Genomic DNA, 25,673 nt, shown 5'->3' on the forward strand with positions numbered 1-25,673 from the left:
GATGGCCCAATAATCTTTATATAATCAATAATTGTGGCTGCCCAGACGTGCTGAAAGTGAAACAAGTGAGCCCCGACTTGTTCTGTCTGCGCAGGCGCAATATCAAATAGACTTAGAGGCTTCTCATCCACCAGAAGGTGCTCCCTTTGAAAACTTCTGGCCTGAGGGTTGGTTCTTCCTCCAAGTCTTCCTGAACTCACGGCCAGGTCTATAGTGGCGAGAGTCCCTCTCACGATCCGATCCTTGCTTGGGCTGTGTTATGTGTCTGGTTTAGCAGGAGAGGATTCTGGGGGAGGAATCTCGACTTGCCCTCCGTGGCACGGGTAATGGCACTGTCCAATTTTTCCCCAAAGAGAGACAAATCCTCAAAAGGAATCCTGCACCATGCTTGCTTGGAGGCAGGATCGGCTACCCATGGACGCAGCCACAAGGCACGCTTAGCAGTGACCGACGACAGCATGATCCGAGCCACCAGGCGAATTATGTCAAGAGAAGCCTCCCCCAGAAAAGCTGCCGCCAACCTTAGTTCATATATAGCTGAACTCCTGGACATTTCTTCTGAGATGCTCCTCAGAGATGCATCTACATCTACCATCCAGGCTTCCATCGCTTTGGATAGGGCTGTGAGAGCCAGGGCTTCTTTGCAGGCCATCCCTAAAGGATACAGTATCCTCCAGAGGGATCGTGATGTGCCTCATCAATCTCATCAGGGCTGCGTATAAAAAGAAAAGAAGAGAGGGGCGCCTCTGGGTGCAGATTTTTCAAAAGTTTTATTTACAATGTAATAGTAGTAGAATTTGCACTCACATTTAGTAGGCAAAAATAGGCATTGAACACAAGAGGGGTCATCTGGTGTATCTGATTCAAACGTCAGCCAGTGATTTGATTTGACTCTGATTTGCCTGATGAAAGAGCGCGGTCGTCTGACAATCTCGACCCGCACGCTCAAGAAACGCCTTGCATGTCTATGATGTCACAGCTCCGCGCCCTGGCCATCTCTGCTTCCCAAGCCTCGTTTTAAACCTACATACTTTGCGTCCACCATAAGCCGGCTTTCTCCTAAACACCAGTAGTGGACCATACTGAGAGGAACAGGAATGACAGGATGACAGATGTGGACCGGATCACTGGCTGACGTTTGAATCAGATACACCAGATGACCCCTCTTGTGTTCAATGCCTATTTTTGCCTACTAAATGTGAGTGCAAATTCTACTACTATTACATTGTAAATAAAACTTTTGAAAAATCTGCACCCAGAGGCGCCCCTCTCTTCTTTTCTTTTTATCTGCAGCAATCCAGGAGCCTAGTTTCAGCTCTCCTAAGGTGGCAGCCCTGTATGTGGATTCTTCCCCCTTCCTCATCCCCCCCCCCCCACAAAATGAACTAAAGAGTATCCAATTCCTCTTTTTGGACTTGATGAAGCAGTGCACTTTTGCACTCACTATTATATGTACTTTCATAGACTTTGTTTCTCAGTGGGAATATAATATTATCTCTGATTTGCGCCAAAAACTTCAGGTCTCATCAGGGCTGCGTCAATGAGAGGAGCCAACTCCAGATGTTTCACATTCTCACTTTTAAACTGGTACATCTTTGATGCCTTTGTTAGCAAGGAATTCTTCCTTTCAACGCCACCCCATTAATCAATAATTATTTTGGCAAGTTCACCCAGAAAGGTGTTTGAAAAATGTCCTCTGTTTGGAAGGTGCCTCTACTGGCTCTTCCAATCTCAGAGCTTCTTTGACAGCTCATCTACCTCTGCCTCACTGTCTGAGGCTTCAATTGAGGAATGGCTTGGCTGCGATGGGCCAAGATCATCCCCAGTAGGGACTGACACTGTCGCCAGCAGGGTTGTGGGTATGGTTGGAATCCACTTTATTCAAGAACTCACCTTCCTGACTCACTTCTTTAGAAAAGCATGGCCCACAGAACGCTTTGCCTTCAGAGACCTGGGCCCCACATCCTCAGCAAGCTTTCCTTTCAAAGCGGCTGAAATGGCAGTGAGAATGTCGCCCAGATGTAGTTTTGGGCTCCTCTCTGTGGTGCCTAGACCTGGAGGATGATCTATGGTGTCTGGAGCTTGAAGAGGAGTGATAACGTTGAGACCTAGGACAGTCTTTATCTTCACGTGCCGTGTTTTGGTATACGGCAAAAGACATCAATCCTACCTACAGCGTAAGGGTTGGCCACGGGGGGGGGGGGGGGGGCGGTGCCACATCCATAGCAGAACAAGATACAACCAAGACTGCAAAGACACCATTAGAATAGATGAGACTGATGTAATATCTATCAGTTATCAGCCATTAAGCCTGCAAAAAGGGCACTTACCCAACAGTAAACAAAAAAGGTTCCTGGGGAAAACCGCCGTCAAACTTGCAGTATAACCCCAGAAAACTACAGTCTGTCAGCTTTTAAAAAAAGCTGCCACTGATGACGTCACTGCTCCCTGCTGTGCCGCAATCGGCGCTATATTGTTGGAACCGAACATGTGCGAATCAAGCCTCAGTTTCACTGACGGCTTGCAACCAGTGACTTCATGAAGCGGTGAGTTGGAGTGCAGATGTGTTCCAGCCACCATGGCCCTAGGGACCGGAGCCTGAGAAGGAAAAAGGACACACAACTCAAATGCAGCTGCCATATTAATTAACTTATACATCACCACTGCACGATCCCGACCAGACCTGGGACTGCTGCTTGACCCACCACATGACCAGGGTGTTTACAAGGCCCCCCGCTAATAGATGGGACATTTGGCCATATTGCCGCTTGCCTGCCAATGGCCAGGTTTGTATGCTTTTAGTACGCTCTGTCCACCTGCTAATAGCTAGGATTTCGGAACTTCAGAGAGGATCACCATTTTGAAACCACAGTATTGCCGTGCACACCGCCAGGCCTAGATCACGGAAAAACTTTCATAAAAGGTAAGACTTTATCTTGGTCCCAAGAGGATAAAAAGGGAACATGGCCTCTGGCCCAAAACAAAGATTTATGGGAGACGGGTCCTATGAAGTATGAGGGGGCAGGATTAACCCACAGGTAGGCTGCCATGGAGTCTGTCAGGAAAGAAAACATATCAAATGTTTAAACAAAATTCACCATTAAAAAAAGTAAGGTCATTTTTAAACTGATGGCAGCAACTTGTCTCAGAAAAGTTGGGACAGGGCAACAAAAAGCTGACAAAGTAAGTGATATTAACAAGGAAGAGCTGGAAGAACATTTTTAAACTAATTCGGCTAGTTGGCAATAGGTCAGTCACATAACTGGGTATAAGAAGAGCATCTTAGGGAGTTAGAATGTCTCAGAAGTAAAGAGGTTCACCAATTTGTGAAAAGCTGCATCAGAAAATTGTCAATTTCAGAATAATGTTCCTCAATGTAAAATTGCAAAGACTTTAAATATATCATCTACATATTATCATCAAAAGATTCAGAGAATCTGGAGAAATCTCCTTACACAAGAGACAAAGCCAAAATGCAATGTTGGATCTTTGGGTCCTTATGCGTTAGAAAACAGGCATGATTCTGTGATGGACATTACTGCATAGGCTCAGGAATACGTTCAAACTAAAGAGCAGAGGGACCTTCCCGCTTGTTATCAGCACTCTGAAGGTATGAGAGTACATTAGTGCATATGGAATAGGCAGCTTGCACATCTGGAAAGGCACCATCAATGCTGAAATATATATCCAGGTTATAGCAGCATATGCTCCCATCCACAGCGTCTTTTTCAGTGAAGGCTTTGTGTATTTTAGCAGGACAATGCTAAATCGCATAGTGCATTTATGACAACAGCATGGCTTTGTAGTAGAAAAGTCCAGGTGCTTAACTGGCTTGACTGCAGTTCAGACCTTTCATTAATGAAATATACTGTACAACAAAGAGGACCCATATCTGTTGAGCAGTTACAATCCTTTAACAGGCAAAATGGGACACGATTACTCTCCCAAAATTTCAGCAACTGGTTTCCTCAGTTCCCAGACATTTACAATGTTGTTAAAAGAAGTGGGGATAGTACGCCATGGTAAACATAGCCCTGTCCCAACTTTTTTGAGACATATTGCTACAATAATTTAAAAATGATCTTATTTTTCTTAAAATGCTACATATCCTCGTTTTCTGTAGAACTGCGAGGCTAATAAGATCCTTAAACCAGCCTTTTTAGGAAGGAGGGGTCAGATTTTAGGAGTAAAAGCTATGAATAAGAGGACTTTTTGAGCCGATGGCTACAGACATACCATGAGGAAGCTACACACACACACACACACACACACACACACAAAGAGACACATCTGATTCAATCTTCATCTTAAGAAAATAACTATTGATATTATTTTTACATTCTACATTTTGATATTGTTCTTTTAATATTTTGCTATTTTATTATAAAAATCTATTTTTGAGTTTTTACACAAGAACTGAATGGACTCTCTACTTCAGAACTTTTCTCACCAATATAATTTACAGAATATTGATAATAATACCATAAATAACAGTATTTAACAAGTGGTGAGCCTCAGCCAGTTTCGTTTTCGTTTTGGAGAGGGTAGACATATATTAACTATGCAGTCAAACTTCCAGGAGAAAAAAAAACAGCAAATGAACTTTCGGCATCATCGAATGAACCTGGAATCATAGAATCGTCAGAATTGGTGAAAGATTTGCGCACGTGCAAGGAAACCCTGTTTCTTGATGACATAGTTTCCCGCAAGAGAGGGATCGCGTGTTACATGATGGAAGTTTGTCCTAAATTGGTAAGTAATGAATTTTATTGATGAATTAATCAGTGAGAGTAAATTAGAATTAAAAAAGCTGTCAACATTTGTTAAAGATAATGAATTATGGTGTTACTTGTTCAATGAATGTTACAGGCTAATATTAAGATACTAAAATCAAAATGTACTTTTAAGAGATTCATCAAACAGGTTAAAAATGTGATAAAGTTCATTTTTTAACACAATGATATCAGGAGTTCCTAAAAGGAATGTTGTTTGTAAAGGAAAAACAAAGACTCAGCAGGATTACTGTGTATGTGCTAATTGTCTGATTTTGACCGAGCGAATAGATGATTTGCAAAGTACAATTCATCTAAAAGATATTCAGTTGTCTGAATTACAGAATAATGTAAAAATTATTTGTGTAAATTCTAAAACATAGTCAAGCAAGAGGTTAGAGATTAATGATAGTGCAGACTCTAAACAGAAGTCTTTTGTACCAGATATGCGGTCTATAGAAATTGAGGACCAGGACCATGAAGTTTTGCCTAAAACAAAATTAACGAATAAAGATGCTGAATGCACACAAAGATTAGATGGACAAAAGCAAAATGGCAGTCAGAGAGTTGCCACTTGCCACATGTATGGCCACACACAGATATGGTGAGATACTCATCACAGGCAGAAACTAATTTTCAGAGCAGACAGGAAATGTTATTTGCTTCCATTGTAAGAAATGTGGGCATGTACAGAAAGAATCTTTAAAATATAAATTAGATTCACAAAGAAAAACTTTAGAATTAGTTGCCAAAATCATGTTTAAAATAAATTATGACTCCTCCAACATTAAATGATGTTGCTCTAATTTTATTAGATGAAAGTGGAAGGCCATGGTTGCATAGTTTATTAAATGGTAGGGAAACTAAAAAGTTAATAGATTTAGGAGCTGAATGCAGTTTAACTACACACAAATTATCTGTGAATATTAATTCTCCAAACTGTAATTTAATTGGTTTCAGTGGAAAAGAAAATACAGTTGCAACTAAAGTTTCTGATGTGACTTTTGAAATTCCAAGACTTTTGAAAACTAAGATAGATATCTGGTGTTGTCGAAATGCAGAGGATATTCTAGGCATGGATGTAATTAGTAAACTAAATTGGATTATTGATTTAAGTAATTCTACTATATGGTAAGATTAATCTAGGCCCAAATCTTTGTTAATGGATCCTTCCATGTACAGTAATGTTGGAAGTATTTGTACAGCAGTCACTGACATGTCTTCAGATTATAATTGGTCACATGCAGGAACCAATCTCTTATTGGAACAATTAGTTTGATCACCTAAAAGTTTTTGGCGTCAGACCAAAATTGATACAGGTTTGTTTAAAGATATTGAAATAGAAATTGAGGCAAGAGAGCCTAAACCCCCTAATTCAATATAAGTTGCCACAAGAATCAATAGGTCCAGTTTCTGACATTGTACAAGAATTTTTACAACAAGACATATTAAAGAAAGCACAATCAGTGGTAAATAATTGTATTTGGCCTATCAAGAATATTGATAATTCGTATTTTTATCGGTTGATTTAAGATCACTGAATAAATGCATTACAAATAACAAACCTGTTGTTCCTAATTTAAATTTAATGTCACTCTTGGATGCCAAGACCAAAGTATTTTCTGTTTTGATCAAAGATTGTATGGCTCAGAGCAGTGGGAAACAAAGTCTTACTTTAGAAGTTTGCAGTCAGGGTGTCCAAGCTGAGGTATCCTCCCACACACCAATAGACAAACGGTCATCGAATAAAAGAAGCAGCCAGCAACTCCATGTCATCAAGTGTATTTATTTTCAAGCCTTCACAGTGAGTATAGTCAGCAGTAGACTAGTTTACTGGAAATCGCCAATAGTAATTTTTCTGTATCATTAGCTAAAAGTTGTCAATATAAACTTGCCTTTAGTTGTAATAAAGAAACCTATACATTCACTAGAATAATTCCAGCATTGGACATTAATGACGGTATAGTGCACGAGTGTTTAAAGAAAATATTATCAAAATTCTGTAGACCAGAATGTATTTTCCAGCATGTGGCCAAATTTTTGCTGTCTACACAAAGTATAGAGGAACATGCCATTCTGGAAATTGAAATTGAACACAAAAACAGTTCAGTTGATGAAAAGTCAGGTAGCATTCCTTCATATGCAAATTAGTCATGGACAAAGACAGTTATCACATGAAAAAGTTAGAAACTTTTCTGCTATTCCAATTCCAACATCTTACAAGGCATTACATCAATTTTTGAGCAAAGTAAATCATTACATAGAGTTTTTACAGAAATTTGATTATAAGGTTAAACCATTATTTGATTTTTTAAGACAAAAAGATGTTATGTTTGTCAAACCCAGACAGATGCCTTTTGAAATGTTGAAAATGGATCTGCAAAATGCTCTTTCATTGAATACAATTGAAATTGGTAAGTCTATTCCCGTTGTATTGCATACTGATGTATCTGAGAATTCGATTTCAGTAACTTTGTCTCAATTTAAAAAAGGTGATCACAAAATAATAGGCTTTTCTCCAGAGGTTTGACAAATATGGAAAAGACCTTTGACACACATATTAAGCAATTGTTAAGTGTTTATTTTGCAGTTAAAGTAACAGAAAATATTGTGAGATCTAGTAAGATCATATTACAGACACCTGATCTATCACTAAAACTTCTTCTAGAGAGAATGAATTCAGGAGAATTATATGACAAATATTGCCCATTTTTTAAAACTTTACAATCTAAAACTATACAGGTAGATTTGGTAACAGAACATTCTCAGCAATGTGCACAAAATGATGCCTGTACAAATGTATCCAGAAAACCTGTAAATGGTGTTTTTAGAACAAGTGCTGAGAGAAGCTTTGAGCCAGTATTTGTTAATACTACCAAGATTCGTTCAGTAGGTCTTTCTATGTGGTATCCAAAAAATGGTTATGCTATTCAGCAAAAATTCTACAGAAAATGCTGACTTGCAAGATGCCAAAAACTACAGTATGGCATGCAAGACTCTAAAACTTAAATAGTAGAAGTGAATGGATATAGTTCACTTCAGGCTTCTAGGTTGATCTTAAACCTTTCTTTGTTTGTGAAAACAAGGTTTCTAATCATGACTAAAAGGAGAAATTGCATCCTGGTATATTTAAAATACACAGAATACTAGCATAAGGAGTATAGGCCAGTTTAAGAAAAATAGAGCAAAGCAAGGTAATTAGAAATGTTATTACCAAAATATGTCTGTCATGTCATGATAAAATGCTAGGATTGTGATATGTAAAATGAATAAGTAAATGAAGCTATATCTTAATAATGTAATAGTAAATTGCCATAATAATAAAACTGCATTCTGTTTCAGGATCTGACTTATAAGTCACCAAAGGAAGAGAAATGTGATATTTCTAGACCTTACAAATGAAAACTGGAAGCTTAAGAATAACAGTTCTGGGAGAAGATTTGACACAAGAGATTAATTTGCCATAATTATTGTTGTCTTTTTATGTTCAATAAGTTTTTCCACCTTTACAGAGTGCAGGAAGAAGAAAAAGAAGAAAAAAACCTCAGGGCCTCTAATGAGAGAGAAACGTATAAAAAAACAACTGACTTATGAATTGACTACTGATAATTTATCCATCAGATATATTGCAGTTTTTATATATCAACATTTTTATGCGATGTGATATGTTTATCATATATTATAGATATTTTTTACACATCAACTTTTACAATCAGATGCAGTGTACTTTCAGAGTTGAAAGGGTTAAACCTCTTTACAATAGAGTCACTTTAGTTAGGAGGAACATCTGGTGGTAATTAAGATAAGAGTACATTTTTCCTAAAGTACATTTAGACAAGTTGTAATATGTATTTATTTTTAAAATCATCTCACATATATGAATGAATTCAAGTTAAGCATATTTTATGTTTACATCTTGACAAGGTTATTTGAAGGTTTGTATGTATTATAGATTTATGCTAAACCCAATTTGGAGGGAAAGTATGGAACATATATTTTTGAAGTGACAGCCATACTTCAAAGTATTATACAATCATGTTACATTTATGAATATTAAGTGGATTGATTATTTGGTAAAAGAAAATAATAAGGGTGAAAATATTTTTATGGTATATGAAGCAAAAGGTTTACTAAGTTCACTTTTCCTTATTTAGGATCAAAATCGAAAATATATTCAAATCAATTATCTTAAGATCTAAAAGCATGTATGAATACAAATGAGATGCAGTTGTAAATTAATTTAGATAAGAAAATGATTAAGATTGTTTAATCATTTTGAGAGGGAAATGTTAGAAGTTTACTTTAATCTAATATTTATAAATTATCAAATGAATGAATGGATTGGGTCTTTATAGCATGATTGACTTTATATACATTTTAGTCTTCTAGATATGGAAAAGGTTAAATATATAGACTTTTATACTTATGTGAAAATATACATTTTAATATAATAGTATGTGATTCTCTTTGGAGAGCTCACACATGGTAGTAGTTAGGGTTGAGTGAGCTAGCTCTCACCTTCCCCCATCACATATGAAGAAGGAAGGTTTCACATTTCTTAAGATGTAAAAGTTTCAGTATGTTTTAGTTAAGAATAGAAGTTCTTTATACTACAATATTTCTTGATTATGATATTAATAAGAACAGTGGGTTTTTCAATGAATATAATGAGATATATATATATCTATATATATATTCTTGCCCACTCAGGAATGCCAATGCATAGAGAGTGAGCAACCCCCACCCTTGTGTGAGGGGAAGAGGTGGTTGAAGCCCATGTTTTCTGTAGAACTGCAAGGCAAATAAGAACCTTAAGCCAGCCTTTTTAGGAAGGAGGGGTCAGATTTTAGAGACAGACCATGAGGAAGCTTCACAAACACACAAAGACACATCTGATGCAATCTTCATCTTAAGAATATAACTATATTATTCATGTTATTTTGATAGTGTTCTTGTAATATTTTGCTATTTTTTATTAAATCAATTTGAGTTTTTACATGAGAACTTAATAGACTCTCCTTCTTTTCTCACCAATATAATTTACGAAAATTCTCGTACGACACAATAAAAAAATCGGAAATCATGTCATGTGTTGTGATGTATTTGTATTGTATTTTTGGACAACAACTGTACCGATTAAACGAAAATCGTACGATCTGACATCGTACGAGAGAAATTTTCATGCATACCCAATAAAATAATATCAGATGAACTGTTGTGATCGGCTCTCGAAAACTCTGTACTAACGATCCGATTATCGTACGATCACGTCAAAAGTGGTATTTTTCATCTGATTTTCGGATCGTGTGTACAGGCCATAAGGGTAGCTGACACCAAGTGTCAATAAACTGATTTGCAAGGCCAGTGAGTCTTTAACAACAGTGTCAAAGAGGAGAATATTGGCCAAGGTACGTTCAGTCTTGGACAACTCCTCCCACCCACTCCACAATACGCTGGTCAGTCTGAGAAATACCTTCAGTCATAGATTTTTACAACCACAATGCACCACAGAGTGACACAGGAAATCATTTTTGCCTCTGGCAACCAAATTTTATAATTCTTCCCTGTAAGTTCTGAATGTGAGGATTTAATTTAGTTTATGATACATATTTTATGTTATTTTTATATTATGTTGGAATTGGGTAAACTACTGTATGTATAATGATTTTTGGGCAATATTAGAGAAAGTGGTGTAATTTGCATGCTGTTAGTTTGATTTTCTGTTATTTTTTCAATCTGTGTTATTTATTCTATGTAGTAGTTTATTAGGACGGCATTACTGATTACAGTAAAGTATTCATTTTGTTTCATGTGGTAATAAAGTGGTTGTAAACCATTATATTTCCTGATTGTAGTGATTGGCCTCAGGTGATTTACAGAGATTAAATATGTTGTACCTGTTTATCTGCAATCTTTTAAAGTTTGTCTGAACTGTCAGAAAACAGGGGGCAGAGAGCTGAAGTTACACTCTGCAGAGCCCAGTGAGGAGAGCTCTGAATGCTGATTAAAGGGAACGGACACACCCTCCTGTACACAGGACCAGAGCTGAGGCTGTCAATCAGCTGGAGCTCCCTCCCCTGCTAACTTTTTTTCTCTTGGTGTCAGGAAAACTTGTGAGTGATTCATACTGATAGCAAAGGAACAAAGCAGCAGACAGAAATGGCACGTAGTGCTCCTAATTGAGACAAGTACGCACTATAGAGAAATACAGTATGCTTTGTTCATATTTCATATCTGAGGTATACAGCCACTTTATGTGCTGTTATTGGCAGTTGTATTGTCGTTGTGCATTGGTATTGTGATCTTTGTGTTGTCTTGTTTAATGTAATTGCATTTTAGTCATTTCTGTTTGGGATTAAAGAATACCTAAAGGCAAAATGTTTTTTTTTTAGTTTTGAATGGAATGCAGAGTGATTATAACACCTGTCAGTTTTTATTGCGGTCTGTGCCCCCATTAGGGAGATTCATCCTCTCTATTTGCCCGTTTACCATTATCATTGAAAGTGAAAGTAAAAGAAAATCCCAAATGTTGGGGTGTACCCAGAAAAGTAAAGAGGGGAAATCTTCCAATGGGGATACTAGTTATGGTGACCTGGGGGTCCCCAAGGAATTCCTTTACTTTGCAAGGAATTCCTTTCACTTCCTGTTTGGCTATGGAATAGGAAGTGAAGGGAAATCTCTGAAATGGGACACAGATGGCAAAAAAAAGATAAAAAAATCTGACAAGGGTTGTAACCCTACCTTAAAGTGGATGTAAACCTGAAATGAAATTTGAGCTGGGCACATCTATCTGCAGTGTTTTCTTATCTCTGTTCAAAGCCCTAAGTCCTGTGGCTTTCTCCTGCTCCGTTCTTTTGTTATCAGCATAATAACTTCTGGCAAGTTCTCTAACAGATATGATAAAACCAGGCTGAATTTTGTGTCAGGGTGGGTGCTATAAATAGATTAGCAGAGAGCTGGTCTATTCACAGCACTCCTCTGCAAGTCTCTGCCTATGTGGAGAGGGGGTGTGTGCCTTTCCTCCAATCAGCTGTCTCCCAGTGTATGCTAGGAATCCACACCCACAGGGGAATCAGGAAGAGAAAATTTGAACATGATGTGCACATTCTAAACAGTATATAACAGTGAAGACAGCAGATATACAATTAAAACTTATGTAGGGAGATTTGTTTCATCTCTGTGTATCATCTGAGGCTGTTTTCTGAATCTTTTTCACTCTGAATGCAGCAGAAAATAGCACGTGGTGAATGTACCAGAAAATGTTTTATAAATACACGTTTGGGTTTATGTAACACAGTACAGCTAGTTTGTTCCAAAAATGCATAAACTGCTAGGTGTACAAAGATAGTGACACAGAATGGAGACTTTAAAATAATAAACATAGGCACTTAGTTGATCACTACATACGTACAGTGTTAAAAATAAATTATCCACCACAACCAGTTAACTAAATTTATACTAGATGCCTCTATTGTGTTTTTTGCTACAGAACACTTCAGTCACTTAGCTTAGAAAATCAGAATATAATTGCTGTCTGTGTCCACATAGAAGAGATTTATTTTGCCTTCCTGTTTCTGTCATTTGCCACATACCTGGACAGGATGTTGAGGAGGGGGACGTTTAATTGCCGTTCCCCAGCTGAAGAGATTTCTCCCTCTTTTTGTCTACATAACTGATGTCAAAGTCAATAATCCTGTTACTCTCTATAAAAAAAATAAAAACTTTGGCTGAGGTTGGGAATTGGAAATGATTGTATAGCTGGAATGATTGCATAATATTCTGCACAGTGTGTAATATTTCACATATATTCATGTGCTGTCTTGTTTTATATGAACAGATCCAAGTTTGTGGCAACAGGAGAAAACAATTGGTAAGAATAAGATATCCTACCATTGAAATGATTACCTCAGGATTATATTGCATTATCATGTGTGAAAATGTATTTTCTCTTTTAACAGGTAGCATTGCTGGAGTATTACTTTTCCTTACTCTGCTAGTTATCTGCATCGTTATTTGGATAAAGCGCAGGTATATTCTTCCTTATATTGATAATCTTGCTATGACTACATTCCCTTATTATATATCATTCCCCTATAATATTTAATCTTTCACATTGGGAGTGCTGACCATCTCCACAACTTTGTAGAAGGATTGCATATCCCATGGTAAGGATTGCATATCCCATGGTAAGGACTACATATTCCATGGTACCTTACTGTCTGAAACAGTGACTCCACCTCCATAAACTCCTCCTCTCAATGCCCCTGTAGTTCAGATTCAGAAGGCAAGTGTTTGTTCACATATGGCGACCCATCACATTTGGCTACAGAGGTGACAATCCGTTGAGAAATTTCTCACTGCGCATGCATAACTTGCTGATATGCGCTCCAAAAGTTTTTACGACAATACGGAGTAGTGAAACCATCAGATAATGTCACGGAATGGATGGTGGGGCTTGAACCTGGACATAGGGGTGAAGCCACATAATAACTGTGCAAGTGCAGTTCAACGTCAATTCCGTCACACTAACTGACAGTTTTAGTGTGCTGTTTTGTAGTAAAAGTGTTGGAACGCATATGGCGGCTTCGCACATGCACACTCCAGCGAGTAGCCAAATGTGATCGGTCGCCATATGTGATGATACAACGGCTTTGTGAATTCTGTGTCAAAGCAGTGCCTACTCACAGAGAATAGTAAATACATGTTCAATTCAAGGTAAGTATATATTTAAACATATAATAAAGTAAATATATGGAAATCTTTAAAAATAATGTTTTTTTCAAACTTCACGATTATTTATTTAGTAGTGGGATAGAAATAATTTAAACTTAATGTGGAAATAAATATGATTTTACATTTTGACCACAGATACACTCTAAAGCACAGGTGTCAAACTGACGGCCCTCCAGCTATTGCAGAACTACACATGCCATGAGGCATTGCAAGGCTGACAGTTGCAAGCATGATTCCCACAGGCAGAGGCATGATAGGACTTGTAGTTCCGCAGCTGGAGGGCCCAGTTTGACATCCCTGCTCTAAAGCATATCAAAGTTGGAACTCTATCACTTGAGTCTGCAAGCACAGAGGGGTTGATTTACTAAAGTCAAACATACTGTGCACTTTTGCAAAGGATATCCAATCAAATGCGAAGAAAATGTAAAAAAAAGCATATTTGCTTGCACATGCTTGGATGATGGAAGTCAGCAGAGCTTCACCTCATTTACTAAGCTCTGAAGCAGCTGCACGTGCAAAGTGCACAGTCTATTTGCCTTTAGTAAATCAACCCCAGAGTTTCTGAATCCCAAAATGCATCACCTTCTGCTAAGATCCCCTATTTTAGAACTTTTCTTTTTCTTTTCACTGATCGTAACTTAGCTGAAGACATTGCGCAAATGGGTCTGATTCACATCCATGCTAAATTGGCCTTATCACAGTTATATAATTGCCTTACAGGCTGCAGAGTAAAACATTATAAATGCATAATTTTTTTTTACCCGCAAAAAGATGCTCATTTATAATTTTTTTGTAAATACTGAACTTATCCTTTAAACCTAACCTCCAGAAGGTTTTATCCCCTTCATGACCATGTTTTTTTTTGCTATTCAGTACTGTGCTATTTTACTAGCAATTGCGCAGTCATGCAACACTGTACCCAAAATAAAGGTATAAAGGAAAATGTATTGTCAAATACTTACCATAATTTTCCTTTCCTGATGGACTCCATGGCAGCCTACGTGTGGGTTAACCCCACCTCCTCTCCAATGCTATAGGACCCCATTCCCATAAATTAACACTCACCACTCCATACTGTGTTCCGTAACTAGCCTACTCTTATGACTCATGGAGTCCATCAGGAAAGGAAAACTACGGTAAGTATTTGACAATAAATTTTCCTTTTTCCTGACAGACTCCATGGCAGCCTACATGTGGGAAATAACTAGCCGACCACACGGGTGGGTATGCTTGAACAAAAAATATTTAAATTTGACCTATCGGCAGATAGGATTTTTAAACCAAAATTTACAGAAGATAGTGAAGCAGGCTCAATGCAATAATGAGACATGAACGTATTAACAGAGGCCCAAGAGGCCGCCTTGCAAATGGTGTCAGGAGCCACATGTAGGGCCCCCGCCCACGAAGCTGCCATTCCCCTGGTGGAGTGTGCTATCACCGCCTCCGGAGGAGCCAAGCCCTTAGCCCTGTATGCTTGTTGTATGGTCCGTACAATCCAAGTTGCCAGTGTCCTGGTTGAAGCTTTGTTCCCCATGTTGCTGCCCGAGTGCAGTATAAAAAGATGTTCAGAACGTCTGAAGGAAGAAGTCATTTGAAGATATTCCTTTAAAGCTTCACCAACATCTAAACGATGAATATCATTAGACCCAGGAGACCTGAAAGTGGGTAAGACGATTTCCTGGTTCTCATGGAACACCAAAGATACCTTAGGGTTAGAACCCAGCATAAGGACTACTTGGTCCGGAAAGAACATCAAAAAAGGTTCTTCGAAACCCAAAGATCCAATTTCCGAAACCCTCTTAGCCAAGGTGACAGCTACTAAGAGAGCAACCTTTGCTGAAAAGTCCTTAATGGGAAGCGGGGATGGCCCCGTCATACTTAGACCAGTGATTGAGTCAAGAACAAGGGGAAGATCCCATTTGGGAAATCTTGGCTTTCTTTGGGGCTTAAGCCTTGATGCCCATCAGAAGAACTGACGGATCAATGGATGAACTGCCCATGAAGCACCAGAAAAGGCTGACAAAGCTGATACCTGTACTCTAAGGGAGCTTACAGATAATGGGAGATCAAGGCCTGTTTATTGGATGTCCTGGACTCCTGGATGTTCGAAAGATCTATCCATAGAAGGACAAAAATTCCACAAATTTGGTCCATATTCTACCATAAATCATATTTGTGCTTGACCTTCTTGAGCTCATGTGGGTGGAAATTACTCTTGAGGCACACCCGATAGATTCTAACCTCTTCCTCTCAAGAACCAGACCATCAGTCTCAGAAGTGCCGGGCAGGGGTGCAGAACTGCACCCTGAGAGGGAAGGTCCGGCCTGAGAGGGAGAGGTATCGGATCCCGAACACTGAGTTGAACCAGAAGGGGGAACCAAGGCCTGTTCGGCCAATAGGGAGCCATCGCCACCACTTCGACTGCTTCCACTTGGAGCCTCTGGAGGAATCTGAGGATAACTGGTAGAAGAGGAAAGGCATACGCCCTCCAGAACTTCCACTGATCCATCAGAGCATCTGTTCCGAAGGCCTGGCTGCAACGACCTCGAGTGTAGAATTTCTCCATCTTGAAATTGCAGGGGGAGACGAATAGATCTACCTCGGGATTGACCCCCAGTAACAGAATCCACTTGAACGTTTGGATAGGAAGGGACCACTCGTTGTTGTCAAGCTGAGTGCGTGACAGAAAGTCTGCCTGAGAGTTCTGAACTCCTGGGACAAAAACTTCTGATATGTTTACTAGGTGACCCAGAAGATGGGAGTGATGGAGTGACAAGTCAACAGATTCTTGCGCTGGAGCCACCAAAAGAGGCTGTTCCTCATTGTTGTTGTTATGCGGATGTGTTGGTTTTTGTCTCCTGACTTCTATTGTCTGAGAAAACCCGACTGGAAAGGGTGTTGTAACGATATCACGTCAGGGACAGGAAATGTTGTAACTAGTTGCCATATTGCTTGGAACACAGTCATGACAGCATGGCTAACCTTGTAACATTACAGAAGAATCTGAACTCCTTACTCCCTTGTCTTAGGAATCCAAAGCTTTTAAAATTTCAAAAGGAAAGAAAGGTTATCTCAGAAGAGGAAGCAGAACCAGGCTAGGTCAATAAACAAGGCTCATGTTGCCTGGCAGGATATTCAGGCCTGTCATAAAACTGTCACCCTCTCTATTCAGAGAACCAGCAGATACCTGTCGTAAATACCTCAAACCACATACAGTGCAGACAGATTAGTATAGTTTTGAAACTTCAACATGTTTTATAACTTACAAAGTAATCATAGCACAGTCATAATATGGACATATTTCGTTTCCTCAGATAATTTCTAACATTTCAAGTTCAGACACCACTATGTCAGGTCATATGAGAAGCCACTGGGACCCCTTACTCCTAGGTAACCCTGAGATGGGAAACCTGTCATGTGTGTACTTGTTTTGAAGCAAATATCATGCTGATCACTAAAATGGATATCTGCTGTCTATAAACAGTAGAGAGGCAGAGATATGAATATGTATCACAAATTGTAACTGGGACAGGGTCATGAGTGTAGACACCTCCCAGCAACCAACCCCTAAACAAGATGACCAGACGATTGGTCACTGGTCGCCGTCAACACCCCCTTTGATTTGACAGAAAAGAGGAGAGGCCAAGGCAATGGTCAGTTCTACTTTTACCATCCAAGCAGGAAGATCTGCCAAGTTTGAGAACCGATTACCTTTGCTCATCGATCGAACTCTGATCAACCCTCGGACATTAATTACAAGTATTCTTCCTTCCCAATTCTACCTTATTTCTTTGTGGCTGTATATTGTCTTTATTTTTTGAAACATCCTTTTTCTGTAAATGTTTTATTTGCACCTAGATTGTGGTCCCGCAAGCTGGAAAATCTTTGTGCTGGGTGCAGCTGAGTGTGGCATTGTTATGTACGTGACAGCGTGGTGTGAGGTTGGCCGGTCCATCCTTGCCAGTTAGCGAGGAGGGCAGGAATCTGACACCTGCGTTCATCACAGGCGTAATCTCCACAAGGCCCACTTGACCATAGGAGTCGTCGAGACCATTGTACCTACTATTTCGAGGCACTGAGAGGCTTTCAGACACTGGGTGTGAGATCCTTTCTCGAATAATTGGAATTTTTTCTATCGGAAGAGAGATGGTGCTTTCCAGGGTGTCGAACTGGGCCCCTAAATATATTAGACGTTGGACCGGATCTAGACTTTTTGCCAAGTTCAGAAGCCAACCGAAACTGGATAGGGTGGAAATCAACTATTCCTGATGCGCCAGCAACTGCTCTTTGTTCTGGGATGTCACTAGAAGGTCGTCTAAGTAATGGTACAGACGTATACCTTTTAACCTGATAAGAGCCACTATGGCTAGGAGCACCTTCGAAAAGACCGGGGGGACGTCGTAAGCCCGAAGGGGAGGCAAATAAATTGCAGATGATCTTGTCCAACATCGAATCTTAGATATTTGTGAAATTCCCTTTCTACCGAGACATGGAAATAAGCGTCTTTTAAGTCGACCAATATCATCCAGCCTCCTGGCTGTATGGCTTGCTGAATAGTTGAGAGTGTTTCCATCTTGAATTTCCCACATTCTATGAATTTGTTTAGATAGGTCAGGTTTATAACAGGGCGCCAAGAGCTGCTTTTCTTTTGTACTGAGAGGGGAGTGGATTCCTTGGAACCATTCTTCCTTTGGTACCTGAACTACTGCACCTTGAGTCTTTAACTGTTCCACGTAGGAAAATAACACTTGTCTTTGTTCTTCCGACTGAGGGAGTAGGGTGGACACCAATCTGGGAGGAGGAGTACTGGTGAAGGTCTACCTGTGACCTGATGAGACTGTCCTGACGACCCAGTAGTCCAAGAGAGAGGCGACCCAGACGTGCCGGAAGAGGGATAGATGGGCCCCCACCCGACCCACCTGGGCGGGAGCAATCTCAGAAGGACTTGGCCGGCTCACGTCCACTGGATGAGTGGTTCTTAGCGGGCTTACGAAAGGAATTCTGCCCTCTGCTCCAATTCCTCCTGAAGTCCCACCCAGGCTTGTAAGAGCGTGCTTCTCTTGAGCGCTCTGGGCTGCGTCTTTTATACTGAGGTTTCTTCCGTCCAAGCAACCGTCAATCCTGGGGAAGGTAGTCCGACTTACCGCCCATAGCACACATTATGGCATCGTCTAGCTTGTTACCAAATAATGTGGATCCCTCAAAAGGGATTTTACACCAAGCTTGCTTGGAGTCAGCGAACCAGGGACGTAACCACAAGGCTCGCTTAGTCTTGGACAACATAATGAGTGCCAACAGACAGTTCAGGTCAATGGACGCCTCCCCCAGGCAGACTGCCACAAGCTTCAGCTCTGCTGCTGCTGAACTCCTAGCCAGCTCCCCAGAAACGCCCCTGATGAAGGAGTCTATGATCTCAGTCCAGGCTTCCATGTTCTTGGACATAGCTGCTAGCGCTAAGGCTGGTTTACAGGCCATTCCGGCAAGTCCATAGACCCTCTTAAGATCCTGGTCAACCTACCTTTCAAGACCATCTTTAAAGGATACGGAAAACTCCAATGGGAGCATGACGTGTTTGGCCAGGCGCATCAAAGCTGCATCCACAAGAGGAGCATTTTCGAAGTGTTTTACCTCTTCCATCTTGAAGGGATATAACCTGGACATTTTATTAGTCATGGAAGACTTTTTATCCACCTTACTCCACTCTTCCTCAATAATGTCCTTCAGTTCAGTAAGAAGGGGAAAGTTTGGGCGTTCTTTTCCCAGCTGCTTAAATAATTTTTTCTGCTGGGGTGGTGGATGAGTCTTCCCACTTAAGGGCCTCTTTAATCGCTATGATTAGTGGCGAGACCATAGCGAAGTCGAAGCCTCTGATATCCTCTTCACCTAAGAATTTATCGTCGGAGGATTCATTAGAAGCCACGTAGGGCTGGGAAGTACCCGGATCATCACGGGCCTCATCAGCATGAGGGCCAGACAAGGTAGTGGATTGGCTTAACGTGTGTGATGTATCCATGTCCTTCAGTGACTGCTGCACCACACGTTTTAATTTATACCATACGCTGGCTTTCCGTTTCCTTTTCCCCGACCGCCCGGGCATAACATCGGTCACGCAAGGACTTGCCCTCCAGGACTCGAGTCCCACATCCCCAGCAGGCTCTGTGGTGAGAGCGGCTATCATGGCGGTGGGAGCGGTGTCTGGAGGAGGAATGGCAGCATCTCCTCTGGTGGTGAGATCCCTGAGGAGAGTCTCGTCTGGATCTAGATGATGAGTGATATTGTGGCCTGGCAAGGTCTCTATCCTGCGGATCCAATCTGGAAGGGCTAGAGAAGAAAAAATGGGGGGGGGGGGGCATGGCATCAAGAATGCAAACAAATGCGGTTGTACCTCAACCACTCCCCTTACGCACTAGGTATGTTCTGGTGAGGGTAGACCACAATATAGGTAGTCTGTAAAAGAAAGTGAGGACCGAAGCCACAATACTGGAAGCAATCTTACAAAAATTTTGCTCACCAATACAAATATATATACCCAAGAAAAACAGTAAAAAAGAAAATTTCCTTTTCAATATATATAACTAAAATATTAATTAAATATATACTTTATTTATTTATTTATTTTATATGAATAAATATATATATAAAACAAATAGGCAGGGTATAATGGCTTTTTTTTTTAATTGTCAGACACTCACCTTCACAGACTATGGCTGGGGAACTAGCTTGCTGCTTCCTATGTGCTGGCAAAACCCAGTGAAAATGAAGCAGCAGCTGCTTTTGAAATCCCCGCCCATGATGTCACCGATCTCCCACCTCGTGCCTGTGCCGAAGGAAGGTGACCACGCCTGCCTGGCCACCGTCTGACTCGCAGAACTGCGCATGCGTGAACCAAGCCTCAATTTCACAGAGGCCAATGCACATGCGCAGCCTACCAAGGTGCCCGGCATGCGAAAGACGCTGTGGCGAGCTGGAACGCACAAGCGCTCCAGCCGCCATGAGGGAGATACATAGAACGCCAGGGAATGAAGTAACAAACAAATACAAATACACGACTGCCATGGAGACAATAGGAAGGTAAACGCAGACCTTGCCAGCTGTTGCTGAATCTTGTCTGAATGTCCATTGGGCAAACAGAGGCAATCACCCTCCACCATGGGGAACCATCCAGCCTCTAAAGCTACTCGCCCACCCATGGCTGGGCTCTGAGCTGCACGGCAAAGGTATGCCAAGAAAGAAATCCGAAATCCATCTGGACGCGAACAACATGCGAAGGTCCATTGGAGGAGGACAACAAAAGGAACACATTATGGAGTGGTGAGTGTTCATTTATGGGAATGGGGTCCTATAGCATTGGAGAGAAGGCGGTGTTAACCCACACGTAGGCTGCTATGGAGTCTGTCAGGAAATCATTTTTTCACACAAATAGGACTTTCCTTTGATGGTATTTAATCATCACTGGGTTTTTTTATTTTTTGCTATATAAACGAAAAAAAAATTAAACAATTCAAAAAATTCAAACATTTTTATAAAAGTTATAAAAGTTTGCAAACAAATAATCTTTCTTCAAAAACGTAGGCCACAATGTATTCTGCTATGTGTCTTTGGTAAAAATAACCAAAATCAGTGTATATTATTTAGTCTGTGTGAAAGTTGAGTCTACAAACTATGGTATACAGGCATACCCCAATTTTAAGTACGCAATAAGGTTTACTAAAGCTGAAAAGTGCAAATTCATGCTCACTTGTGCATAGAAACCAATGAGCTTCTAACCCCAGCTTGTTCAATTAAGCTTTGTTAATAAAGCCTGGAAGCTCATTGGTTTCTATGCAGTGAGCCTGATCCTGCACTTTCCAGCTTTAGTAAATAAACCCCATTGTGTACTTAAAAGTGGGGAACGCGCGTGTGTATATATATATATATATATATATATATATATATATATATATATATATATATATATTTTTTTTTTTTTTTTTTTTGAAAATCCATCAATCTTGATGTACCAATTGCCGTAAACATTTTCTTTCCTTTTTTTTTTACACTTTTTTTTCTTTTTTTACAATTTTTTTTTCTTTTTATATCAGAGTAGTTCAGTGTCACCATCATGGGGGTGACACTTTTTGGGGTGATCTTTTTTTAGGGATCATGGATTTTTTTTTTACAGTAATGATCACTGTAACTCCAATCGTTTAAACTGTAATGAATGCCTTTTATTCATGATTCATTGTTCAATATTGTGATGCTTGTAATGCCCAAGGCCAATCACATGGTACAGGGTGCTTTTAATGGCCCGGGTACCATGTGATAGCTGTGGGCCAATCACAGCATCACAATAGTAAGCAAGCTGTCCTGAATGAAAGCCATTCATGGCCTTCTCGTTCAACATCAGTGCCTGACCTCACAAACATTTATCTTTTTTTGCTCTGACATACATGCATACATATAAAACCTACTTGTTTGCAGCCTGTGGGTTGGCCGTTAGGAGCTATACCAAATATATCTCATTTTGTAATACAGATACTTTATTCTTTATACATATTCTGTTGTTATTGGAGCATATGGTAAAATGTTAATAATCCTTCTGTGCTTCGTTTTCTTCCATCTATAGAAACCAACATTCTCCAGTACCTCAGGAAGAGCTTCAGGAAGAACATGACTATTCTGCTGACCAGGGAGAAATTATGGAAGAGTCTAGAAATCTGTAACGCAAAAATTACCCAAACGTAGAATGTAGCGTTGTCTTCTTTATGTTTTCTAATATAGTCCTTTAGACTAATGGACAGCAAGAATACACAAAAGACATTATTTTCTAGATTCTACAAAAGTATCAATTCACAAGAGCCTAACACAGTACAATAACGAGTCTCTGTGAGGTGTCTACTGAGGAGAGCAGGAAAAAGAAGTTGTCTAAAGTTGTTGTGATAAACAAACAGTTCTGATTTATGAGAAATTAAGGCTTTCGATAATGAAATGTTCCTTTCATATAGAACCATGATCCAAGGCCAATATAGTTATGTCATTTTGAGTTTTAGACAAAATAATGTGAAATATCACATAGGCTTTGTGAATTGATACTGGAATGGGTGGTTCTCTTAGGAAAAGAATAGGGACTGCAGGTGCATGAATGCTTATAAAGCAAAAGTTTCTAAATGGTTGGTATCTGCATGGCTACCACTGCACATGTAGTGTCTAATGGATGGCAAACATGATGCGTAATTAGGGTTTCACTACTTCAAAATTATGGTGGTTATACCTAAAGGAAGACTATCACGAGAAAATCATGGAGGCTGCAGTTGATGAGCCCTCTTCCCAAAAATGCTAATTGCCTGGCTGTCAAGCTTATGAATTGGCTTCAATATGGATCATATGGATAATACATTCTGACATTCATTTACAGCATGCTTGCTGTAGGTCTTTATATCTTTTGATGCCAGACAGGCAACAAGCATTTTTTTTAAAAGGAGACTGCAATGGCAGAAAGGTGCCTGCTGGAGTGTAATATGCAGCGTGGTCAAGATAGATTTTTTATATATTGTATATTGTTAGAAAATTAAAGAAGAGCTCCGCCCAGTAGGTGAAGTTCTGCTTTAAGGACTCCCAGCTCCTCTTGAACAACTGGTACTTTTGAGGAGCCGGGGGAGCAGGTACCCGATTTTGGCAGATACCCGCTTGCGACCGCCGTAGCAGTTAAATGGGAAATTCTCCTCCCTCCATTCTCCCTGCAGTCTTCAGGGACTCGGACTGATCCCAGAAGACTGCATCCACCATTCACAATGCACATTGCGACTCGCGCATGCTCAGTGGGAACGCGGCTGTGAAGCTGCAAGCTGTCACAGCCGGTTGCCCATAGTGAAAATGCCGGCGCTGGGACTGAAGACAGCGGGTGAGACCAACTGGGGTAAGCACACCGCTGTATCGTGGGACAGGTGAATGGTTGTTTTTTTAAGAGTCAGCAGCTACAGTTTTTGGAACTGTTGACTTTTATTTTTTCCACAGGTGACTGGAACTCCGCTTTAAATCTTTCTCTAATTCTCAGGGACATGTGAACATCATCTCCCTGTATATATTGCATATAATATACAATGGGGGTGAGCTATAGACACTGCAGCTATTCATTATAAAAGTATGGTGGTCTTTGGCCCCATTCACATTTCAATTTAGAATCGCAGGCAAAATTGTCGCAATTCTGCCCGCAATTCCAAATCATGCAGCCCTTGCCGCAAAATGTGTAACGCGCATTTGGTTGCTTTCGTTCTTAATGATACCCCAAATATGGTACATTTTTGCTGCGATGGTCGTAAAACAGAAGAGCTTCTTTTGGGGGACAAACACGCATAGGGAAGCCCATTCAAGTGAATGGGCTGCCCTATGCATGACAGATGGAAATCCGCATGAATCCCGCTTTAAAAAATTGTGAGTAGGAACGCTTATTCCCACTACGGGGGATCTAGATGGGGCCTATGATTTTGTACAGGGTAAAAAACGAAAGTCTGCAGTGGTGTTAGATTTCCACTCATTTGTGCCTAACTGGCTGGTGATTCTGAATCCTTCAAAGAACTTTAGACCAGTGTTCTGTTGATAGCTGCTTTTCAACCAAAAGCGCCATCTTTAGCAGAAAGTTTTAGGATTGAGAGCAGACCTTCATTAGAATGGAAGCAGGTATTAAAGCTGGAGGCTTTTTGGTAATCACCAGTTGATTTAAATCTGTCCAAAGTTTTTTTAATCCAGCACATTTCAAAATGTGTCAATCCGATCCATTGTTTGACTGCTGAGCATATGGTTTTATATTTTTGTATTATTTATTAAGGAAAAAAAAAAAACTATGAAGTTATGCATGTTTCATATGCCTAAGTATGCACTTTAACAATCCTCTTTCAGCATGTTTTAATAGATTGGTTAATTTGCATATTTTTCTCACTAAGGTTGGTGTCCAGCCAAACATTTATTTGTTAAAGTATTAGAAGGGGTAAGATCTCTGTCGTGGTTTTATTGCTGACCCCATCAGTAAGCTTAACCCATATGTCCTGTCATGAGAGAGACCCAACAAGAAGTTTATATCTTCCCCTTAATATTAGGGGAAATCTCATTGTTGGAAGGCGTCACCTCTATTCCTGTTCTGGTGACCACTGTAAAGTTTTAGATTCCATCCTCATTTTCTGTTCCATTGACAATGGTCATCAGTACAAATAGTGAGGGGAATTTAGCTCTAATGTAATCAGACAGCAGTAAGATGCAAACTGAGTTTCTACCCCTTCATTACTCCTTCCAAAACTAGAAAATACTTTTGTCTGGAGTTCTACTTTAAAATGGATTTCCAGCCAAAAATGTTTCTATAACATTGGAGAAGGTATAGACTTAGAACCTCTGTAAAGCTCATGTTAACAATTTAGGTCCTCATGTTATTTGGTAAATTTAAAGGCAATTTTACAAAGACTGTAGTATATATTGTGAGCTGACAATGTTCTAACTCTTCCCTAATGTATCCAAAAAAGAAAAAATACAACTGGGATTCTTCTTAATCAATACTGTGTAGTAAAATATATATGCCCCCCAATAAAAATAATGTTGTTGTGTATATGATGTGTACATAATGCACAGAAAATCCAGATATACCTTTTTTTATGTTTTTTTTTTTTTTTTTAATAAAATGTTTCACTGAATAAAAAGTGACATAATAATGATAAAGACTTTTGCATTTCCTTTTAAATTGTGATGTTAAAGACTAACTTCATCAAAAATATATTATGTTTTGGAAAGAACCATAGAGGGTAAGATCTTCTGTCAGTTAAAAAAAAAGGCATGCCGGGAATGCTAACTGCACATTGGCTGTGCTCTCAGCCAAACTATCAAACCATCCAATGGCTGGTGTCATAACGAATCAATGTGCAGCACCATAGCAGTTGAGCAAAGATGGCAGCTTCCTTGGCTGAAAATGATAGGGGAGTTTACTTCCACTTTAATTGCTGACCTTTGGGTGGATTTACTAAAGGCAAATAAACCGCCCACTTTGCAAGCCTAGTTGCTCCAGCATGTAGTAATCGAGGGGAAGCTCTTCTGAATTCCATCATCCAATCACGTGAAAGCAAAATTCTGTGGGCTTTTTTTTCATTTTCCTTACATGTGATTATGTATTCCTTACAAAATGAAACTTCATCCCGTTCATTAACCTCC

At 39.8% G+C, this 25,673-nt stretch overlaps 1 protein-coding gene across 3 annotated transcripts in view; it reads left to right on the forward strand.

Moving 5' to 3' along the window:
• IL15RA (interleukin 15 receptor subunit alpha) overlaps window positions 1–25,137 on the forward strand; it is a 214,716-nt gene extending 189,579 nt beyond the window's left edge. Inside the window, exons 8-10 of one of the 3 annotated variants that reach the window (XM_077473412.1) lie at window positions 12,610–12,642; window positions 12,731–12,800; window positions 22,111–25,137. In XM_077473412.1, the coding sequence (XP_077329538.1) occupies window positions 12,610–12,642; window positions 12,731–12,800; window positions 22,111–22,207 (200 nt within the window). In that variant the 3' untranslated portion in view covers window positions 22,208–25,137. Of the gene's footprint in view, window positions 1–4,579; window positions 4,753–8,114; window positions 11,126–12,609; window positions 12,643–12,730; window positions 12,801–22,110 lie in introns of those variants that run through there. The other 2 variants (XM_077473413.1, XM_077473411.1) reach the window with 2 other exon arrangements.
• Window positions 25,138–25,673: the final 536 nt, after the last annotated feature.

This window comes from Lithobates pipiens, unplaced genomic scaffold (genome assembly GCF_037356315.1).
Source record: "Lithobates pipiens isolate NorthernLeopardFrog02 unplaced genomic scaffold, aLitPip1_a1.2 Scaffold_8, whole genome shotgun sequence".
In the NCBI taxonomy this organism is placed as follows: Eukaryota; Metazoa; Chordata; class Amphibia; order Anura; family Ranidae; genus Lithobates; species Lithobates pipiens.